We start from the raw sequence: 20,758 nt of genomic DNA, 5'->3' as shown, positions 1-20,758 counted from the left end.
TCTACACGTGAATGCTTCTCAGTTAGGCCGTCAAAGATGATTGCGGAAGCACGAAGATAGATAACACTGTTGTCCATATAGCGCGGATCTTGCAATCTCCTCTTCAGAGCTCGTCATCGGAATCGAAGCTGCCAATCCTCTACGTGAAGAGTTGACTATTTAGCATGGGCTGGTCTGGGATTTTTGAGGTTGTTGTGGTGAGGCTCTTTCTTTAGTAGAGTCGGAGTCACTGCCTCGAGGAGTGATGACGATGACACTCTCTTCGGCGGTGTGTGTCGCTTGTTCTGGTAGGCAGGTTAGGTGGGCGTGCCCTCAAGGCTATCTTGTTACATGTCAATGGTTGGCGATGGTTTGTGATATTTTTCCATAGTTTCCTCTGACTAACTACGCAATTCTTAACACATAGCCGTGAACACCACGAAACGTTGTGTCCCTGCTCCTCTCTCTCAGGCGGCGGCGGCCGGATCCCATCTCCACCGGCGTGAGCTCTAGGCCCCTCTCCCTCCGCTTGCCGCTCCGGCGGCAGGAGGGGGAGGGGACCTCGTTCCTCCTCCGTTTTGTATTTAGGGCTTGTCTGTTGTGGTGCATCGTTGGGGTGGTGGGAGCGACGCCCGGGCAAATAATTCTGCCTCAACTCCACTCCCACACCGGCGACAACCTTCACGGCGGCGTCTCGGAGTTGTTGGCAACATGTGCTTGTCGATCTTTCAGGTCGACAACTTGGTCTTCTCGCCGTTCTTCATATCTGGCGAGATCTGTTTCTCGACGTGTCACTGGCATTTGTCGTTGTCCACGACGGCGCTGGGGACCGGGGCAAGGTGGTTCTTCTAGAGCGAAGATGTTGGTCCAAAGGTGGTGGATATGACGTTCTTCTCCGACTTCGTCGATGGGAGGCGGCGTATCTTGGTCCAAGACAACACGGGGACGTCTCCCGGTCAACGTGCCACAGCGACATGTGCCTCGCTGCTTGCAGCAGGCTGTTAATCGACTCACAAAGTCTCGTTGGCGATGGTGCTTTTTTTTGGATCTTGCAACGGTGGAGGTTCGGCGTCTCTTCTTGCGTTCGTCTCGGCGGTGTTGGAATTGGACGGCGGCCGCTGGCTACGGTCGTTGCAGGAAACCCTAGGGATCGTTTTGTATTTCTCGATCTTTTAGAATTTTATCTGCAATTCAGGATAATCATTTTATCACAGTTTGTCTTTTTTTCACATGTGTTACTTTATGTAACTTGGTTTTTGATTAATGAAATATGCGGTTGCTCTCAAAAAAAAACTACTCAATTATTTTCTTCTTAATTAATGAGATGAGATAAAGCTTTGGGCAACGGAAGATTTCCCCATCGCAGAAACGAGCTCCAAAGAATGTTAAATAGCTCATCCAATCGAGGAGTTGCTCCATGGTCGACCGCGTACTTGCAGGCTCCGGCTTCCTCTTGTCACAGTGGTGGATCCGCAAGAGCACCTAGGGCAACGGTTTTGGGCGTGAGAGAAACAAGATCCCTGATCACGAGCTCTCCGCTCCTTAGGAACACGCAGTACCGCTCGAACACAGTGATTTTACCGGCAACGATACCTACCGGTGCTATATCTACCGTCAACTCCCTGCTTTGAGATTGGTGAGCCTTTTAACATTTGTCTAATATAAAATTAATAATCGAAACACAAATGAAATTTTTATGAAACTAAAGTGATACTTAAAAAACATTGTGAAACATTGTGACAAAAAGTGAAACTAATGATGTCACTACTGACGTCGCTCCGGTTTGTTTCACAAAAATATTTGTGTTTAGTTATGTTTTACTTATGTTTCAGATTTGTTTCATAATTTTATGAAAAACTGGTCACCGCATGGATGACATCGTTACTGACGTCACTCCTGTAGGTGAAGTTGCCTTTAAAAAGAGATTTTCGCAGGGCATTCCCGTCGTCACGGATCGCCTTCCATCAGGCGAAGGTTGACGTGGTGGGGGTACCTGAGAGCCCATCTTTCCTCCTCGTGGTCCTCCACCAGCACCCACATCCTGAGCACCCGATGCTCGAATTCGGCGACCACGCGCCCAACACCCATGTAGCTCGTATTGGTTTTTCGCGTTTCATCCCGTTCGCATGCAATTTAGCCCGGTAGCTATCATATGAGTGGAAACTTGACTTGATTCAACTTTGATACTACGTTTGAATGTTAATAATTTTATTTAGGTTCGGTTGGAGAAACAAGATGCAGTTCGATTGGCAGGTTGCACGTTAAGGAGGGTTGTGGTTAACTAAACTAGTTTAATCATAATCACGTCTAATCTCATCGATTTGAGATAAAGTCTACATGAAGAAAATGCGTCTCGAAGTTGCGGTTCCATTTCCGTGATCGGTTCGTCGAGTATTTCAGACTCGGTTTTGTGTTCCTTTTAAGGCTTTGTTAAATTTTCGTACATGGTCGACCATTTCAAAATTCATTCGGGAGTAGCTTGGCCTCACCATTTTTCACTACTTTCGTGTTTAAAGTTTTCATCTTCAACATTCCTAAACAAAAGTAGATCTACAACTACGTAAGTGTACTAGGAAGGTGTACATGTACTTGTATACAAACGTTAAAATGGAAAACTATGAACAAAAAAGTCGTGCGCGACAGTGAAATGAAACTACTCCTCGAAGGAATTTTGAAACTCGCGAACGGTTGCGAAAATTTTGAATAAATTTGGCTAAAAAATTCAAAGGAATACGAAAATGTCATTGAAATATTCCACGAAACCAAAAATACCGTTTGGGAATTGATTCGTAACATCAATACGGACCTTTTTCGCATTCAACATATTTCAAACCAACCCACCGTTTTATAGGTCGGTAAGGATTAAAATGATGGAGATTAGTAGGCTAGAGTTTACAGTTACAGACCATAAGCGATGAGGGTTTTCATTTCACTTCCTGCAGCTCATCAGATTACTACCACTGATTGCAGGAAATTCGACCATAGCTCAACATGGATACTACTTGTCTCAACCATCCATCCAGTGAAAGGGGTGGTGAAATGCGCCTACATCTTATTTTCAAAAGTTTCTATGTGCTCTCGGAAAATAATGCTTCACATGCATCAACAATACCGATGTATATCCAACTGAAATCTGGAATGAAGCATCGCACACCAACTGTTCAGGCACAGCTGTTTTAACCCACGAATTCGCATGCACGTGCATCCGTCAACCAGCTTTTACTGGAGCAAAGAATCATCCTGTCCACGCTGCCTAGTCTTTCGGGCTCATTTCCACCGGTATTGGCTCATCGCTGTCAGAAGAGGAAGAGGAAGAGGAGGACGAGCCTGCATGGTGCCCAGAAGGACCACGCGGTGGCAACTCTGGCCCGTGTTCTTGCTCAGTACCTGGACAAGATGGGAACACACAAGTCAGACCTCGCAAGTAATCACGATCTTCTGATTTTTTTAACTATCCCAACGAGATCTGTTCCAGCTCACAAAAACATGTCCCTGAGGTAGTGTTGATGATCTATTGATTATTATTTTAGTAAAAAAAAGGTGCAAGGTGGTACCTTTTTGGATCTGGGAGCCAATACAATGGCCAAGTACTTCCTAGTAGCACAAACTACTGCAATTTCCTTAACCTCATATACTAACAAATGCAAGACATTGTGTTTCTACAGTACTACACGAGCTAGATGGTTGGATGGTTAGGCAGGTTCTCTTATAGACAGACCAATGAGGCCTTATCTTTATTTCATTTCAAACAAGGGTTGGGAACAAGGAAACCTTTTCGTTGGTTAAAAAGCCTATTTCTTCATCTATTTTACTTCTATTAAAGTTGACAGATAGAACAAGTGAGAGAAGCGGTGATTCGTATCTCACCTGCATTTTGGGGAACTTGAGACTTCAACTTTTTCGTGTGCTTCTTAATAAGCTTCTTTGTTTTTGTTATAGTCAACTGCCGAGCAAACGGAGAGAATTCAATATCGTTCTCAGTCCGTTCACCCTGGAAATCCTGATCACCATCTCCTTTCATAGTCTTCAGGACAAAATGCATTGCCTTCTTTTTTTGTGAACTGAACAATCCCTTGACAGAGGTGGTAAATCCATCACCAGCTCCATCACTTTGTTTTCGAAGGAAAGCTGGTAGTTGATCAGAATTTCCTCCTTCTTCATCGCTGTCACTCAAATTAAAATCACTGGCTGCGATTAATCCTGCAGTTGGCTCTTTTTGGCTAGAGGATTTAGCTTTAAATTTTTTACCCTGTAAAAATAAGCGACGTCTTAGTCAAAGGATTACCTTCAAATAACAAGGCACTGCATCATGTGATATATACTGTAACTACTTAGGATTCTGAAATTGCATTCAACTTCAAACCTTAGAAAACCAAATGAATATAACTTACCTGCATGCCGGTTACTGACTTCAGTACTCCCCATACAATATGTTTCTTTACTCGTGAAAACAGTCTTGGCCATGTCCCAGTAAAATCTTCACGATGAAAGGTATCCATGAGTAGCCTTACATCACTAACAGCAAATGGCAATCCCTCATACGTGAGAAGCAATTCAACCTAGCAAGCACATTCAAGACAAATGACAATTGCTTCAGCAGATGTGTACTATGGTTACTATGTTCAATAAATAGAACATATATTCCGACCTGGCTTATCTTTATATTGCGGAAGTCCATCATTTTCTGAGGTCTAGATTGTTTCACCTCATTAGGCTCTACAGGCTTCTTCTCTTCGCGAGTGGAACGAGCAGATCTTACTAACTTCGCATCCTTAGCAGCGTCTTGGGATTCTGTTTGGGCATTTGACTGACCCTGGATTTGTGAAACAAGTTCATTAGCTACAGATTCAGCCACATTTTCCTCCCATGACCTGTCAAGTTCAGCCTTTTGTGCAAGTGTGGATTCTTTTGATGACTGGTTACTGGGACTGGTCGTTTCTGTAACAGAAGAGCCTTTCTTAACTCGCCGTGTCCCTGCTGTAGTAGAGACTTTGAAAAGTTCCTGTGTAATGAAAAGGACAAGCACAAATTGAGCAACAAAGAAGAAAGCACAATATAATTGAAAAACGCACACCACAAATAACATGACATTATATAACCTGCCGCTTCTGTGGGTGTTGCTCATCACCAGGGAAGAAATATCCCCACATCATTCTGTACATTGCTTCTGTCAAGTAAATTTTCAGCGGATAAATGTCCACCTACATTAGCAAGGTTGAAAGGAGCAACTGTCATTCAACACGATTCGAATTATTCACCGTGCATGTAAATACAGACTAAAACATTGTTTAGTCAGATTAATGTTTATTCATACAGCCTGATCTGTTACTTTTTTTTTCATGTAAACTACAGAGACGGGTAAAGCTAGTTATAAAAGGGAAAAAGCTGTCGCTAAAATTCAGTTCAGCCAATTTAAAATCCAACTGAGCTTACCAGCAAACTCTCAATTACCGAGTTCCCATCAGTTGGAGCTCCTTGTCTTGCATTAACACGAAGCATTGCATTCCTACATTCAAAATTAGTGTTCAGCCTTGGTTGCTATGAGTGGAGAATGTATATTCTTCTAAACTAATATGAATCAAATACATATTAAGCAGGAAACAGAGCAGAAATTGAAGGAAAACAACTAAAAGCAAAAGTTCATTTCTTTGTCTTAATGGAGCAGCAGTCGATATTGTATGTACTTGCGCTGAGCTCAATTCACACTGAGAAAATTAGAGTTGGAACCCATAGTCCATAAACTGCACATGTGTCACTTAATAGTAATGCATGATGCAGATGCTTGAAGGCGTGCTTACCAAAAGAAAATGGTTATTTTTTACCACATAGCAGAGGCAATGTGCTAAATTTTTAATGCTGGTGCTTGTTTAGGCCATAGTGTGTAACAGGTGCCATTTTTGCGAGAAGTATTTAGCGGATGCTTGTGCATATGGCTCTCTCTAGTAAGTAAATTATTTTAACTATATAAGAATCTACAAAGAGGTGATTTGCATTGTGGGAGGTAACTCTCATACGGCTGCTTGTTATGTATTTCATTTTAGTAGTGCTTCAAAGTTACTCTGAGATATATTTTGTGTAACTATCTCCATTAAGTAATTACGCCACAAAGAGGTACTTGCTTTAGGGAAATAACTTCAGTCAGGTGCTTGGTGATGTAGCTATTTCTCTCTTTGAGTGCTCATACAAAGACTTCTTGTGTTGCACCTTTGTTAAAGATGCCCTTGTATATTTCACTGTTAGCAATGCTCAGTTGCTTTGGGATATATTTTGTGTAACACAGTTTCACATGATAGGCAATATTCCTGTTATTGGAAAATGCAGATCCCGGAGTAAAAGTAACATCTTACGAAATGAAAGAGTCTGCAAGCAAGTTGACAAAATTAAATGCTGAAGAGTCCAAATATGTCTATAAGAAATCTCACATCCCTTCATTCTTGGAAAAAAAACTATCATAGTTACTATGGTTAATACTGCAAGAGGAGAAGAAGCCATCCTTACTTTCCCCATTCAGACGGTGGATTCCAGGGAGCAACAACAGTATCTGATTTTGCATTAGCAAGACCATTTCTGAGAACAAACAACTTGGTTGTCAAGTGAGCAATGCCTATGTCTTTGTAGTCCCGGTCAAAATCATAAATCTACAGATACATATAGAAAAGGTCAGTAAAAGATCTAAGTAGACATGCACATTATTGCAATTTGGAGAAGAAACAGAAGGCAAGTGTTCCCCACCATAATTTGAAAAAAAAAGGTACCCTAGTCCTATGGACTATCAGAAGTCATAAAGTTAAAGAGAAATAAACTTACAATATCATTTATTTCGGCTTCAGAAAAGGCTTTTCCATCTGCTAGCATGCTCCAGACAACCTTGTTTATCCTCATCGAAACTCTCATGGCACATGAAGGACTTTTGTTCTTTTCCTTTTCCATCAACCTCACTTGTGCAGCTTTCTGCATAGCACTTCTTAGCATACAATATGCTTCTTTTCTATCATTCAGAACATTTAGTAGTTCTTGCTTCAGACGTTTAACCTGGCATAAGGCATGGTGGTAAACTCAGATTGATGTAGTTTATTCATAAGATTCATGCTTATGAGAAATTAAATTATTATTTCCGTTAGTGTAAGGTAAGTATGAACTAATCAATGAAGTTCACAAAAAAAAATACAATTTACATGAATTAAATTAATATTTATGTCCTATGAACAGGCAATAATCGTAAGTCTCAGACATACCAGCATTGACTTTGAACCAGTAACAACTGATGTAGCATCATCAGATTTTGGGGACTGACTTGGATCACCAGATACTTCGCTGCCGGTACACAATATTCTGATATCATCAAACAATATCTTCCGTTCTCTTTCTTTTACTTCTACATGGATCTTTGCTAACTCCACCTCTTCGACTCCATCTGGTACAACTGCATCAGATTCTTCAGCAATGTCATTATCATCATCATCAAGGGGATAGCACAGATTACTCTTCCGGTTTCTGAAAAATGGAGTAGTATCATTAGTGTGAAGGGAAAATATCAACTAAGATATATATCATCCAAGGAAGTTCACAGCTGAATACAACAGAAATTAAAGTGCTACTAAAAATCGTATTTCGGTTTTTCCTTTTAGAACGTGATTCGTGTTCACAACTATAAAGTCTACAGCAGTGCCAACTCCAATCTACCATGTGCAATTTAAAATGAAAAAAAAATAGTAGTACAGCAATGAATGTGGAGATGGTCCTTTCCAGAATTTGCAAAAGTGAATAGGTGAATGGTAGGTAAGAACTGGTATGAAGTACTAGAGAGGAAAATGCTAGAATTAGCACTGAAGCATCGGTCTAGTAGGTCCTTTAAATGTGTGTGCCTGTATCAACTGGAATTGTCAGGCTATATGGCGCACCCATTTATGTCTACAGAAAAACTTCTCTTATACTAATCCATCTACTCTAGTACACACACACTCTTGGTCAATCAAATTGGTCAGCTTGATTAGGAATCAATCGCCATCTCCACTGTGGGTGACAATGGAAAGGAAATGCCAACACTGGGAACGAGTTGGAAATGGAAGTGTGGTGTGATGGTGGTTGGAAACTCTCCAGTGACGAGCAAAGCATGGTGGATTCTACGGTTTATCCCCACTATATACCATATTGGAGAGCATGAGAAAGGGATTCTAACATTGATAACTGTGCATCTGGTTCATTAGCAATATAGATATATACAAGGAAGTTATGGACCACATGGGCCAAAGGCATCCGACAGTGCATACATCACACTTGACATTTAGCACTGACAAGGAGTATTTCCTAGTCTCTTTTAAGGATTTGACACTGGTAGCATAATAGTACTCAGATGCAAAATTGGAAGCGTTACAAGATAAACAGAATACCTGGGAGTTCTTGCCAAGAGCAGATTAGTCAAAACATCCATCATAACCTGAAATTGACGTGATGTCATACCAGCAGTTATATCTGGAGAGTTAAATGCCAGTTCTTTAAGTGGTTTGACCTGCATCACCAAACAAGCAGTAAATACATATACTAGCTACCTCCACTGAGTCAATGACTAGGCCAAAAGATGCTCAGTAAAAGGTGCAAAGCAACATGAAACTATTAGTAATAGGGTAGACCTTTAGTTCAGGATTTCCTCCTTTGTGTCTTGTGATGCGGAAGAACATTTGGCATGGCATAAATACCCTCTCAAGTAAAGCACCAGTTCGCTTGACTTCTGACGATCTGCGATGTATTTTTGGCAGCCACTGAATACCAGCACCAGGATCAACATCAGTTGGAGCAACATGAGCCTGAACATGCTCCAACATCACAGAGACCTCAAAACGTGACCAGGTCATTTCTGGCTTGGTTTCTCCAATGGATACGTTACTGGCACCAATTGTTTTCTCAAACATTTCTTGACCAACTTGAACAACTGAGTGAAATGAACGAACCATCACCCGTCCACTACCAGCAGCAAGCAGAAGCCTACCCTGATGTAGTTGTAACAGATGTCTGAGTCATTGCAGCAGTACTCCTAAATATAGTGCATAATCGAAATTGAAAACAATGCTTACATAAATATGTCACGGAATCAGTAAGAAATAGCAAACAACGAGCTTGAAAGTAGATTCACTAGCTGTCAAGGAGTGTTCACACACGATCTTAGTACCTGTAATCCACTATGATTATTTGCAAAATTGTGAAGTTTTGGCACCATTTGGGACGTGAGAATTTCATATAGGACAGAAAACATCCATTCTCAGTGAATGTAGCTTACAAAATTTCTACAGGAATCATGTGTTCCAAACGTGAATGCAAATCTGAAGTTCACCAAAATTTATATGATGTCAAAATATATGGCGGTAATTTGCTTCAGAGACGCAAATATCAAACTAGTTAAATTCAGTTTTTAAATAAAGTATGAATTGCTGGCCCATTAACAGGTCAAAATCACCTCAGAGTCATTCATTATTCAAATTTTATTTAGCAAAGCGACAACCGCTACCAGTCTAGGTCGGCTATTTCTTGTATGGGTCTTGCTTTTGGAAACTTTGGTTATAACCAGTATCTGTCAGTAACGGGCTGAAGATAAAGATTTAGGCATACTTTTTTTTTGGTGAAAACGCAAAAGTCTTTTGCGTTTCATTTCATTGAAAAGATAAGAGTTTGACAATCCTCCTAGGAGGCATATTACAACAGAGTTACAGGTATACTCAAGCCTATGATTGAAGTGAACAACAAATACAGGTATGCATAATGATTATAAAATAAGCAATATGATATTTCTTAAACTGATAAGTGCTGCTTCAAAATATAAACTGACAAACAAGCTGGCCAGCATATACTCACATTTGCTTCTTCCGAATGTAGATTGAACTGAGGTTGGACAATATTAACCATGAAAAGGCTTGTACCCTCCTCTTCAGAATCACGACTGTTTGAGGGCTTCATTACTACATCACAAGTTACCAGTCAAAGAAAGAAAACAATTAATGAAGCTTCCATTGCAGCTGTTTAGTGCAATGCTGAATTTTGAACAGTGTGACAAGAATATGCCTTCTCAAAGTAACAACACAAAAAATACCAACTTATTACTGGGGTCAGTACAAAAACCTAGTGCAGAAAGAGATTGTGTGATAAACAAACCTGTTTCACTACTTGATGTTTGCTCTGGCCTGCTGGATCCACTGGAGGAAGGCGGGTCTGAACTCTTCATCTGTTGAGGATCTGAAGACTGTGGTGCTGAGGGTGAAGAGTTGAGAGCACCATCATTAGACATCTCAGCTTCTTTAATTGCCTGCTTTTTCTCAAGAATCTTTCTTTGGGTGTATTGGCGAGAAGGAGATGGTTTTGGAGGCTGAAATGCCTGGGTTAAACCACCAACCCAAGATAAGATAGCAGCTCTATTCTCTAGGTTCCACAGAATTTTTAATCCATGAACAAATACTCGCTGGCAATTGTCAGCAACGACAACATTAAACCCCTCCTCGTCACTACCTGATTCTGCATGGTCACTTTCATCCCCCCCATCAAACTCAGACTTGAACGATGCCTTCTCAGATTTCTTCCTGCCATCCTCCTGCCATGCTGATAATCTAGCAGCATCTGCCTTGGGAGTTTGTTTTCGTATGGTGAAATAATCAGAATACAGAAAAAATCCATCATCCCGGCTTTTCTCAGTCAATCTAGTTTTTGTTTTGCCCTTATCAGAAAAGACATTATCTGTAACTTTGGTATGCAGATTCTTGCTTTCTACCTGGGCGTCCATCGAATTTGTTTGTTCAGGAATATCATTGATAAATACCTTTAATAAGTGCATGTCTATGCCCATGTAGACAAGATCAAGAGGTTCACGCTTGCAGTCGAAAGTAAATATCTGCTTCCCACGGCTGGAAGAAATTTCCAACCTAAGTTTTGTAAAGTGCAGTGTCAAACCTTTAGCAGGATCATTAGCCTGTAATGGCATATTTTTGATCTGCAATAGTGTAGCATCAAAACGAATACACTGTTCAGTCATAACTCTATCAAGTGGCAGGTTTCCAGACCGTATAAATCTAGGAACTCCAAACCGTGGAAACCTGGAGAAAAGTCTTAACTTATGGGGAGGAAGAAAAAATAAGTTCCACCACTTGGTTAACCATAGCAAATCATGAGCTCCAACATACAGAGTTGGAGAATCATTTGAAACTGGCAGGGTTTTGTGTTGACTCTCCACAGGTTCAGCAGTACTAGGTTTAAGTGAAAAGCTCCATTTTAGTGAGAGTGAGGTTGACCGAAATGGATCAAAAACTTTGTCTCGTGGTTTTACCTCAACAGGAAGAGCAAATATATAATGATCCATAGGGTTACCTGAATCACATCCCCACTCTATCGTAATGTCCATGAAAAAGTAGGGTGTTTCAAGGAAAGGTATAACTGTATGATGTGGAGGTTCCAGAGTGCATTTCTTCGCAAGACTGTCTAGGCTAGTTATGTACACCTTTAGACACTTTGAAGACAGACTGACATAACCATCCACATATCGTATTTCTATATGTCCAGTTCTGATTAGCAACTGATCTAGCTTCTCGTAAGGGCTTGTTGCAGCAGGGAGATGCCACATTGTTTCAGCAAGACATAAGCTGAAATTACCGTGAATATAGTTCCGCATATCATCCCACCAGGGTAAACTGCGTTCTCTTCTTGGTGGTTCGGGGCGCTCAAAGTACCATCTTTTAGCTAGATTTGCCCTCCGTAATGCACAAGTAAAAGCATAGCTTATATCAGCAAAAACCGGCTCGTAGCCAACTCCAAAGGAGACTTCCCCTCTTTGAAAAGACAATGGTATGTCACAATATGTTTTCATTGGTGGGGTATACCCGGTTGCAGAACGTAGCAGATTTACTCGCCACCATTTCCCAACATAAACATCTTGTCGAACTTGGGGCTGAAAAGTTGTCGCCTGCCACCAGGAAAAAAATCATTATATAATTTGGAGTGATCTTTGACCAGAAAATACCTTATTGAAAATGTATAAAGTAGATATTGCAGGAAATATTCCAAATTCCCTAATCGTGAGCACAACCATGTACTTGAAAAAAGGGAGCAATTACAGCTATATACAGCTCCAATAAATCTTTCTCTTTTCTACTGCCAAACGATGGGTTGACAGTTCTAAATACTACTCCATAAATGAAAAGGAGTGAACATCATCAAGGGCTAACCTGCTGGCCAAGCACAAGTCGTCCATTACATTTAGCAGAGGTTCCAGAAAATAGTGGGAATGTGTAATCTCTTATATAAGCAGATAATGATTTAGCTTTCAAAGTCAAATTGCTACCATACAACCGGGAAAATGGAATATCATTTTTTGCACAAACAGGATCCATATTTTTAATGAAACTAATCATTCCTTCATCTCCCCCATCTATCTTTGATAGGCTCAAGTCAACATCTTTTGCACAGATCGACATAACTGATGCCCTGCGTGTACTCATCTTAAATCCTGACTGGAAGCCACTTGAACATGCACCTGACCCTTTTGATACTGACAACTTCTGACATGCCTGGTAATATGATTTAAATGCCTGTATATGTATTTCTTCTCTAAGCTTTTCAAGCGACTGCACGCCAGGGGCATCAACATAAACATCAGGGCAGTCATTGCTCTTCTCAGAAGCAGAGCCATCTAATTTTGCCTTGGGAGAGTCTTTATATTTGGCTGAATCAAGCTGATCAAGCAGATCCAACCTAACTATGGACTCATTAAATACATTCTTCATTAAACTCATATGCTCATCAAGCCAACCTTGAAGAGGTTCTTCCTCGATTTCTGCTGTGAGGTCACGTACCATTACCCTTACGTACCGAAATACTGTGGATTTTGATTTGCTCTTTTTACTGTTGCTGCTGCTGCTGCCAGATTTCTTCTCAGGAAATAATACAGACGTCTTCGCTGCAGAAACAAGTTTAAGTGCTCGCAATGTATCTTCAACGGCATCATCAATAGCTCGGAGCTGCAACCTAAAAGGTAGGCATATATAAGCATCCCGGCATTGAATAACATAATCACATGTAGCTGCAGACTGAAGCTTCTTATCAGGAAGGTTGCCCGAAACGGAAATCGGGATGCGTGATATCTGTATACTGCTGCTTTTGAAAAGTTGGGCATCACAAAAATTGAGTGCTATTCCTTCAACCAAAACACCAATTTTTGCATTCTCAGAAAAAATAGAGCCAACATGAACTGTTGCTTCAACTCCATCTGCAAGTTCACCTGAAATTTTCAATGATTCCACATCAATGGCAATAACTGATTCCCGTTTCTTTTGTGCCTTTTCTTGCTGGCCATGGTCTGTAGGATCCTTTATTGTCGAAGTATCCACATGCACTGTTTCGTCTTTTACCTCCGTAACAGAATTCTGCAGTTTCAGCCTGTGTAGAACAGATTTAAGCCGTGTGGCTACTTCAAGTAATTCCAGACAGGGATCTGGCTCCCACCTTACTGCTACATCTGTCACATTGATCAGAGAGCAGACTGCATTGTCATTTGACCCACCAGAACGCTTGACGAACTTTGCCTTTTGCACATCCAAAAGGGTAACCTCCACAGCAGGATTATCATCAAACTGATATTCCTTATGTATTAATCTGGATCTCCCGAGTTCAACCTGCATGGAGTGCTTTTCCTTGTTCAGACATACACCAAATCGATTAATCTCAAGAGAAGTGGAGAAGTTAACATGTTTTTGATCTGGAAGGCAGGTGGAGTTTACATAGGCCATCCTTGGGCCACCATTGGCATCATCGATTATCATAACCCGGCCACCCTGTGAACCAAAATTTACACGCTTTGGATCTGCTACTGACATATCTTCAAGCCTCATGTCACCATCATACAAAATAGAGCACTTCTCAACACTAATCTTCACTAGCTGTGCTCCTTTAGCACTCTTCGTAGATTTTTTAGAAGAATCCTCCTGTACAGGTCGTTTCTTAGGGGGGCGAATGCTTTTCAAAAATCCCTTGTAGGACATTGCTGTTGTACAAAGCAACTCAAGATAGTAAAAACAGAAATGCATTCCTACTCCAGATATATTAACAGACAGAGCAGATTTAGTCTGGTCAACGCCATTATCTTTGCTTGCATCTTTTTGCTCCAGATCAAGAGTTGAGCTGCTAATGTGCAGTAAGGTGCCCGAAATGCTTTCATTTATCAACTGTTGATGTTTGGCAACAACGAGGAATTTTAACTCTCCAAGCTTTGCATGCAGTTCAGGTCCTTGGTCTACCAACTTACTTGCAGAAAAGTGAGTAGACAGCAAGCAACACTGCATAATCCAGCATTTGCAGGTAAGATTGGTAGTCAAATGAAAATGGCAATACATCAATCTGCTGTGATTCATAATTTGTGCACATGAAAGCTTGAAACGTTAATATCTGCACTACCAAGCAGACACGAATCTGATAAATTATTAAATCATGTTGGCATGGTTTTGACAAATGGGAATGTGGGCAGACAGCAACCTCTCTTATTAAGTAATAACTACATTTACCCAACAAGCACATAATATCCAAGTGTTTCAATAAGTGTCTTCCAAGTGGAACATGCTACTGTATTTAAGTTGATCCCATATTGCCATATCCAACATTTAGGCAGTTTAGCATGGACATGAGTGAACAGAATGGCAAAAGGAAAAGACTTATATCAAATGAACATTTTGTAATATAGTATAGCTATAGCTACAACATGGAATATCTTATTAATGGATCTAGAACTTGGCCTTCATGAGTGTACGAAAGGTAAAGGATCAGTTTCCTTTATAATTAGCATAGGCTAGGAATGTCTATATTAATTTCTCTATGAAATGCTGAAATACCAACTGACATTTAAACTTCTCAATGTTTCGCATTCAGCATAATCATTAAAATGAAGTTATTATAAAAGAACAAATGTAAACCTATCACACCTCGAAATCATTCATATTTGCTACATTACCAGGGCTCGATCATTATAAACGTGGAGCATTTTGAAAGAAAAAATAATGTAAAAGAAACAACAACACTTTTAAATAGTTCGAGGTAGGTACTGTGCATATCAAACGTAGTATAGCTTACTGTATTAGCTATGTTACGAAGAATTGTTCAAATGCGTACGGACATGCAGAGTAGAACAGAGCACATGATAGGAACTTACATGGAAGAGTGGTATGTCTTCTAGACTGTAAACCACCACAGATAATTCGGGTGCTGAGAATGCAAGTACCAAAGCCAGTGGTAATTTTTCTTTGGGAGCCTTCTCTTGTTGTGGAATTTCATGAAGAACAAGGGGCTTCTTTTTAGCTGACTTGAACAAAATCAGTGGCTTAATTCTGCTTATAATGAGATTACATTGGGCCCCACTAATCTTGATATTTACCTCAGCTCGAATTGGCAATGTTGACTGAGAGAAGATGATGCGTCAACACATAGGCCATGAGAAAGATATAATGCAACAAAAAACAAAACGAAAAAGTATGTGCAAAAATATGCCTTACTGAAAGCATAAGAACACTCCTATAAAGAACTGACCATGATCAGCTCCTCTTGTATGTGCATGTGAGAATGAATATGCATGAATGCAAGACATGCAATGTACCTAACAACACCTACACACAGTAGATACACCATGCTTTGGGGCTTACTCAGTTCGCCACGAAATCAACATGGCTAAGTATTCTAAATTAATCAACATGGCCAAGCATGCAAATTATTAAGAATTTTCTCTAGACATATCATGGCAATTAAGAGTCCACATAGCCAAGTCCACACTTGTATTCTCAATTAATAATCTCAAATCAATACCCAAGATAGAAATTTAAAAAGGAGTTGTCATGGCTGATCACATCACTGGAAGATACAACTGGTGGAATTGTATTTTTATTCAATAGTTAGTACTGTTACTTTTGTTCACACCGAGACCTAGTCAAGTCAAAATTATATACATAACGTTAATTCTTATAGGTTCGTAAGTGAAGTGTTTCCAGACAATGCGGCAATTTATAGCTATGATTGAGTTGAAATTGGCACAAATTTCTTGAGAGAAAACATTGGATCAACTGTGGACTACCTGAGTGGGAATGTTAGCTGAAACAATGGTTGCAATTTTCACAACCTCTAATACAGAGGTAGCACCATCCATTAGAAGCTGGAAAAATAAACAATCGTCATGACATAAGATAATTGAAAAAACAAGATCACCTGTAGGAAACAAGGAAACGTACATGAATATCTGTCACATCAGTTTCCAACCAAAGGTGTGTTGCAGCCTCCCCGGAGTCATTCTGTGGCTGTGACTTCATAAGTCTCATAGAAATGCTACCGATTTCATTGTTCATTGAAAGGCCATGGTCGTTTGGCAGAAACTTCAGATCTAGCTTGGACATATTGAAGCTAACCTTCCAAAGAACAAGTACATTTTAGTGAATGGTAACCCGGCAGCCAACTTATCTTAAAAACATGTAACAAATAAAAATGGCAAAACAAATGACTGTAGAAGATGCTGAAGGACCAACAAATATTTGAAATTGCACCCTGGAGTATATGATTGTTATGGACTTTTTTACAATTCTTAGAGTCCTAGCGTATTTTCAAACGAAGTGAGTTAAGTGTATTAAAAGGCAGCTGACTGTTTCGTGCTAAAATATAAGTGGAGAACAGTAGTTTGGTAATTGAAAAATAATAAGGAATTACACATCTTACCCTAATTGTTCATTCACCAGGAATTGAGTTATCTAGCCTACAAAATATTAGTTTAATGCACGGGTAAGTGAATATAACTACGAAATATTATGGCCTCATACATTTGAAGAACAAAGTGGCCGATGCGGATTCTTGTTTAATGATGTCAAAAGCAGGAAGAAGCCAGAAATCACAGAACCATATAAGGAGAAAGACGATGCCCATGTATAATAGAAAATGGCAAACATCAGTGGTACTACAGGAAATCAATACAACCTTTTCAGGAAACAAATCGATCTTCTTATTCAAGGACAAAAGCTTGCTCCCTTCAGATTTGGCAGCTGGTTTATTATCCACAACAGGTTCATCCTTCTGATCAGAAACAGTAGATGCAGAGAGCTTCTTCTTGGTGAATAGTTTTTCTTCCAAGTTCACAACAATTGGACCAAAAATCAGATCGAAATTCTTGACTCTAATTCCTTTATCCCTACAGAATGTTATCGACAATGTTACAAATGCAAAAGACTTGAGTGGAAGTCATTTATTGAGAGCGAGTGGCTAATATATACGAGTACATGAGATGAACTAAAGCAAGCCAACTCAATGTGGTACTGACAGTTTTCGCTCTTTCACAACAAAGAATGACCAACATATGCAATTTCTGTAATTGAATAGGTTCACTGGATACGATAAAACAGATAACACAGCAATTTAAGCAGCAAACAGGCATTAAGAGATTTTATATGGCCCTCGTTATTAGGAATATGCTGTATCCTTTTTTTTTTTTTGAGGGAAGGAATATGATCCTGAATTTCATTAAACAGTATGAGACTAAAAATGCACATTTCCTTTTAGGTTTGTCGATAAGCTCTGCAGGTGCAGGAAGTGACTTAGCGATAGGCAAAACTACCTTAGCTACCAGTCTACCACAGAGTATTAGAGGCCAAAGTTGAATTCAGAGGTGGTTTCCGAAATCAATTGTGACAGCTATTGTCCACAAGAGTATATTAAGATTATGTTGCATTACGTACAATTGAAAAAGTATGAAAAATAGTAATCAGTTCTACTCAGGGACATCCGATGAAAACAGTAATCAGTTAATCGCTAACAGCAATTACTCATCAATCAAAATATCGCAGATACTACCCATCAATGCTATGACACAATTTAGGGATTACCTCTGATGAAGCTCACATGAGAGCGCTATATCCTCAAATAAGAAAGAGCTACTGTCAGAAGTGTCCATGGCTGAACAGTATTGTCCACTGACCCACCAATCCAATTTGTTAAATACTGAGGTATCATTTTCCGTGTCATCTACCTCTAATGCTTGTACAAATAAAGGTATCAGGTGTATGTCAACATTAAGAACCGGATGCAGTGCCCCGGTTTTAGATAAATCAATCTTAAGCTCCTTGAAGCCAACAGCAGCTTTTGGAGCCTACAGTAAGAAATGTCAGGTTTACCATCAAAATTATATTAAGAAAAAATGGTAAGTTATCAGCACAGAAACAGGACAGACTACAAGTGCATACATAAACAATAACTGGGGTATGGTGGCTTATATTCAACCAGCAAGTCTGAGAGAAATATCATAGCTTGCCATACTTTCAGATACTCTTGATCCACCTCGAATTTGGAGGGCATTGTCAAGTGTATATATGAGCAATGTGCGTGACAGGTTTGGCCCATATGACCCATCTAATAATATATGAGCAATGTGCGTGACAGGTTTGGCCCATGTGGCCCATCTAATCTAGGTTTCGCCCGTGAGCACAAGGTATGGGCATAAACATATTTGCAAGACAATAGAAGATGTTGTTATAGAATCTAATCTAAATTGTTATAATGTTGTCAGAAATAGCATAGCTTACGAACAAAAGCAATGCAAATAGATATACAGATGTACGTGGAAAACATGTCGCTATCCCTCTGAAAAGGTCACTTTATCGGCATTAGTAGTTAGTACACTCCAAATAACACAAGAAAGGAGAGTTGTAAAAAAAAATCAAACACACGTCAAAGGGTGTGTCATTGTATATTAGAAGAAGACATCAAGAAGACGGTAGAGTACAAGACTAAAGCCAACAGCAACAGCGGAAAAAAAGGAAAAGAACAGAAGAAGAAAAACTGTACACGACCAGCCGAAGCTCTAAGCATCAGAAGAAAGGGCGTGGAGTGGCTAGCAACTCAGCGCTTTGGCACCAGCAAGCAACCACAATCTAGCCTCATCGAGCCTATTTGATTCGAACTACGGAGTTGTAAAATATGGAGTTACGATTCAAACTATTTTGATGAGCTAGATCGTATAGAACGCACCAAGACCAGAACCAGAACCAAATTATGAAGACATCACCTGAGAGTACAGTAACTTGTGTATAATTTATCAAGGAACTAAAAGCCTTTCGCAAAAAAAGAGAAAGTATACACAGTTACTGTGTATCTCATTCTATAAGGCATTTTCTCAGTTAGTAAAAGTTGTATGAACTGTCTCCACTTCTTGAGTGACTTCAGTGGGGCAATACCTCCTACTGTACATGATAACAGTAACAGCAGAAATCATTTCAGAATCCTCTGACAGAAAAATCTTCCTTGCATCCAATTCATTAGCCTAATGAGACTACTTACTTGGTGATAGTATAAATATTCAGACAAGGAGGTACCTTGAGCTTGAGCTCCACTATAGAAAGTGACAGAAGGCTGGCAACATTTGTTATGAGCCTCCATTTCCCTTGTCCTTTGGCTTTTCCTTTTGGTTTGGCCGATGAGGCTGATGTTGGCTTGCGCGAGGCAGGTTTCTTCTTGTTTCCCGATTTTGTTGGTTGCCTGAGCACGATGTCCAGATCAGAGATTTGCAGTTGCAGGATGGGACCCTGAGTCAGTATGGTGAATCCCAGTTGGGTGATCGGTTTCCGCAGGCCGAGCCTGATTTCGCCGATACTGATTGACTGCAGCGGTCCCTGGAAAGTAGGCGAAACGAGATTAAATAAATATCTGGTATTCGCATTGTCAGCATTGGCAGTTTGGCAGAGGTTGTGAACAAGTGATGAAGCTAAGCAAGCAGGTGAGTACCTTTGGGGAGCTAAGGGTGATGCCCCTGAGATAATTGAGACCGTAGGAGCGGCACCCGATGGAGAGCTTGGCGACGCGGCGGAGCACCCATGTCAGAGCCTTGGCAAGCAAGCTGCATTTGGATTCCAACAAATTTTGAAAATATATCACCCCAATTCCAACAAAATAGAACAATGCAACAGCGATGGAACATGTTTTTTTTTCAGAAGAACAAAACTAACGGAAAAGAGGGGCATACAGGAAGGCTAGACATGAGGCCGCGGCGACGAAGCCCACAATGACGAGGAGCTTGAGGGCGGAGAGGAGGAGGCCGTAGCGGAGGACGAACTCGAGGGTCTCCCAGGCGACGACGAATCCGACGAGCAGCTGCACGAGCCCAAGCATCATCGTTGCTGCTGCTCCTTCCGCCTACTCTGCTGCATTCACCACCCCCGCCGGCCCGTCGTCGCATCAAACTCGAAATTCTCCGCCGCGGGATCGGGATGGCGGACTGCGGTGCGCCGTGTGTCGCGGTGGTGGAGGAGCGGGATCCGATCGATCGGGGGGTGGAGGAAGAGGAGCCCGACGGAGTGGAGGGATTGCAAAGTAAAGTAGTGGTGGAGAGGAGGAGTGGAGAGGAGGTGGTGCGCCATTTCCGGGAGGAAGGAAGCAGGAGGAGTGGCACCGCACGGCGGTTTCGCACGTCTAACCCAGAATTAAACAACCAAAAAAAGAAATCGCATTGCTTCCCTGGTCGGCTGATTCTCCTAGCTCGGGCTCCACTTCCGGTGCACCAGACGCGGCCGCGGTTACCCCGACGTCCCCCTGCCACGGCCGAGGTGGAAGACGCCCTCCGTCGAGGTGCTCGGCATGGCTGAAGCCATGGAGTTTCAGCTTTTCGTGTCAGTGTGCAGGCAGACACCAGGTCTGGACAACCACGCTGGCGGGAGATCAGTTTAGCCAAGTTCAAAAGAATTGATTTCGTTTCTTCTGTGAGATTCCAAGCCACTGTTTGATAAGTTGCTCATGTTTA

At 40.9% G+C, this 20,758-nt stretch overlaps 1 protein-coding gene across 1 annotated transcript; it reads right to left on the bottom strand.

Moving 5' to 3' along the window:
- Positions 1-2,870: 2,870 nt before the first annotated feature.
- On the bottom strand, positions 2,871-20,133 carry LOC124698349 (protein ABERRANT POLLEN TRANSMISSION 1-like). The gene is made up of 22 exons (XM_047230835.1): positions 19,985-20,133; positions 19,747-19,858; positions 19,338-19,634; positions 17,853-18,115; positions 16,951-17,161; positions 16,218-16,391; positions 16,064-16,141; positions 15,152-15,397; positions 12,180-14,285; positions 10,123-11,917; positions 9,826-9,929; positions 8,610-8,966; positions 8,370-8,488; positions 7,215-7,473; positions 6,787-7,011; positions 6,478-6,617; positions 5,413-5,485; positions 5,079-5,180; positions 4,628-4,981; positions 4,371-4,538; positions 3,847-4,228; positions 2,871-3,366 (listed from the first exon to the last, which is right to left on the bottom strand). Exons 1-22 carry the CDS (start codon positions 20,131-20,133, stop codon positions 3,233-3,235), a joined length of 7,848 nt encoding a protein of 2,615 aa, XP_047086791.1. The 3' UTR covers positions 2,871-3,232.
- Between the last annotated feature and the right edge of the window lie 625 nt (positions 20,134-20,758).

The sequence above is a fragment of the Lolium rigidum genome, chromosome 3, assembly GCF_022539505.1.
Source record: "Lolium rigidum isolate FL_2022 chromosome 3, APGP_CSIRO_Lrig_0.1, whole genome shotgun sequence".
Lineage (NCBI taxonomy): Eukaryota > Viridiplantae > Streptophyta > Magnoliopsida > Poales > Poaceae > Lolium > Lolium rigidum.
This window is presented reverse-complemented; position numbering and strand designations above follow the sequence as displayed.

Bases quoted from the DNA above. Each gene is read 5' to 3' on its own strand.
- LOC124698349 (XM_047230835.1), bottom strand. From the start codon at position 20,133: ATGATGCTTGGGCTCGTGCAGCTGCTCGTCGGATTCGTCGTCGCCTGG. The intron at 5,486-6,477 runs GTAAGGATGGCT...TTTTGAATGTAG, and splicing joins CCACCGTCTGAATGGGGAAA to GAATGCAATGCTTCGTGTTA. The intron at 4,539-4,627 runs GTCGGAATATAT...TGTGCTTGCTAG, and splicing joins GCAATATAAAGATAAGCCAG to GTTGAATTGCTTCTCACGTA.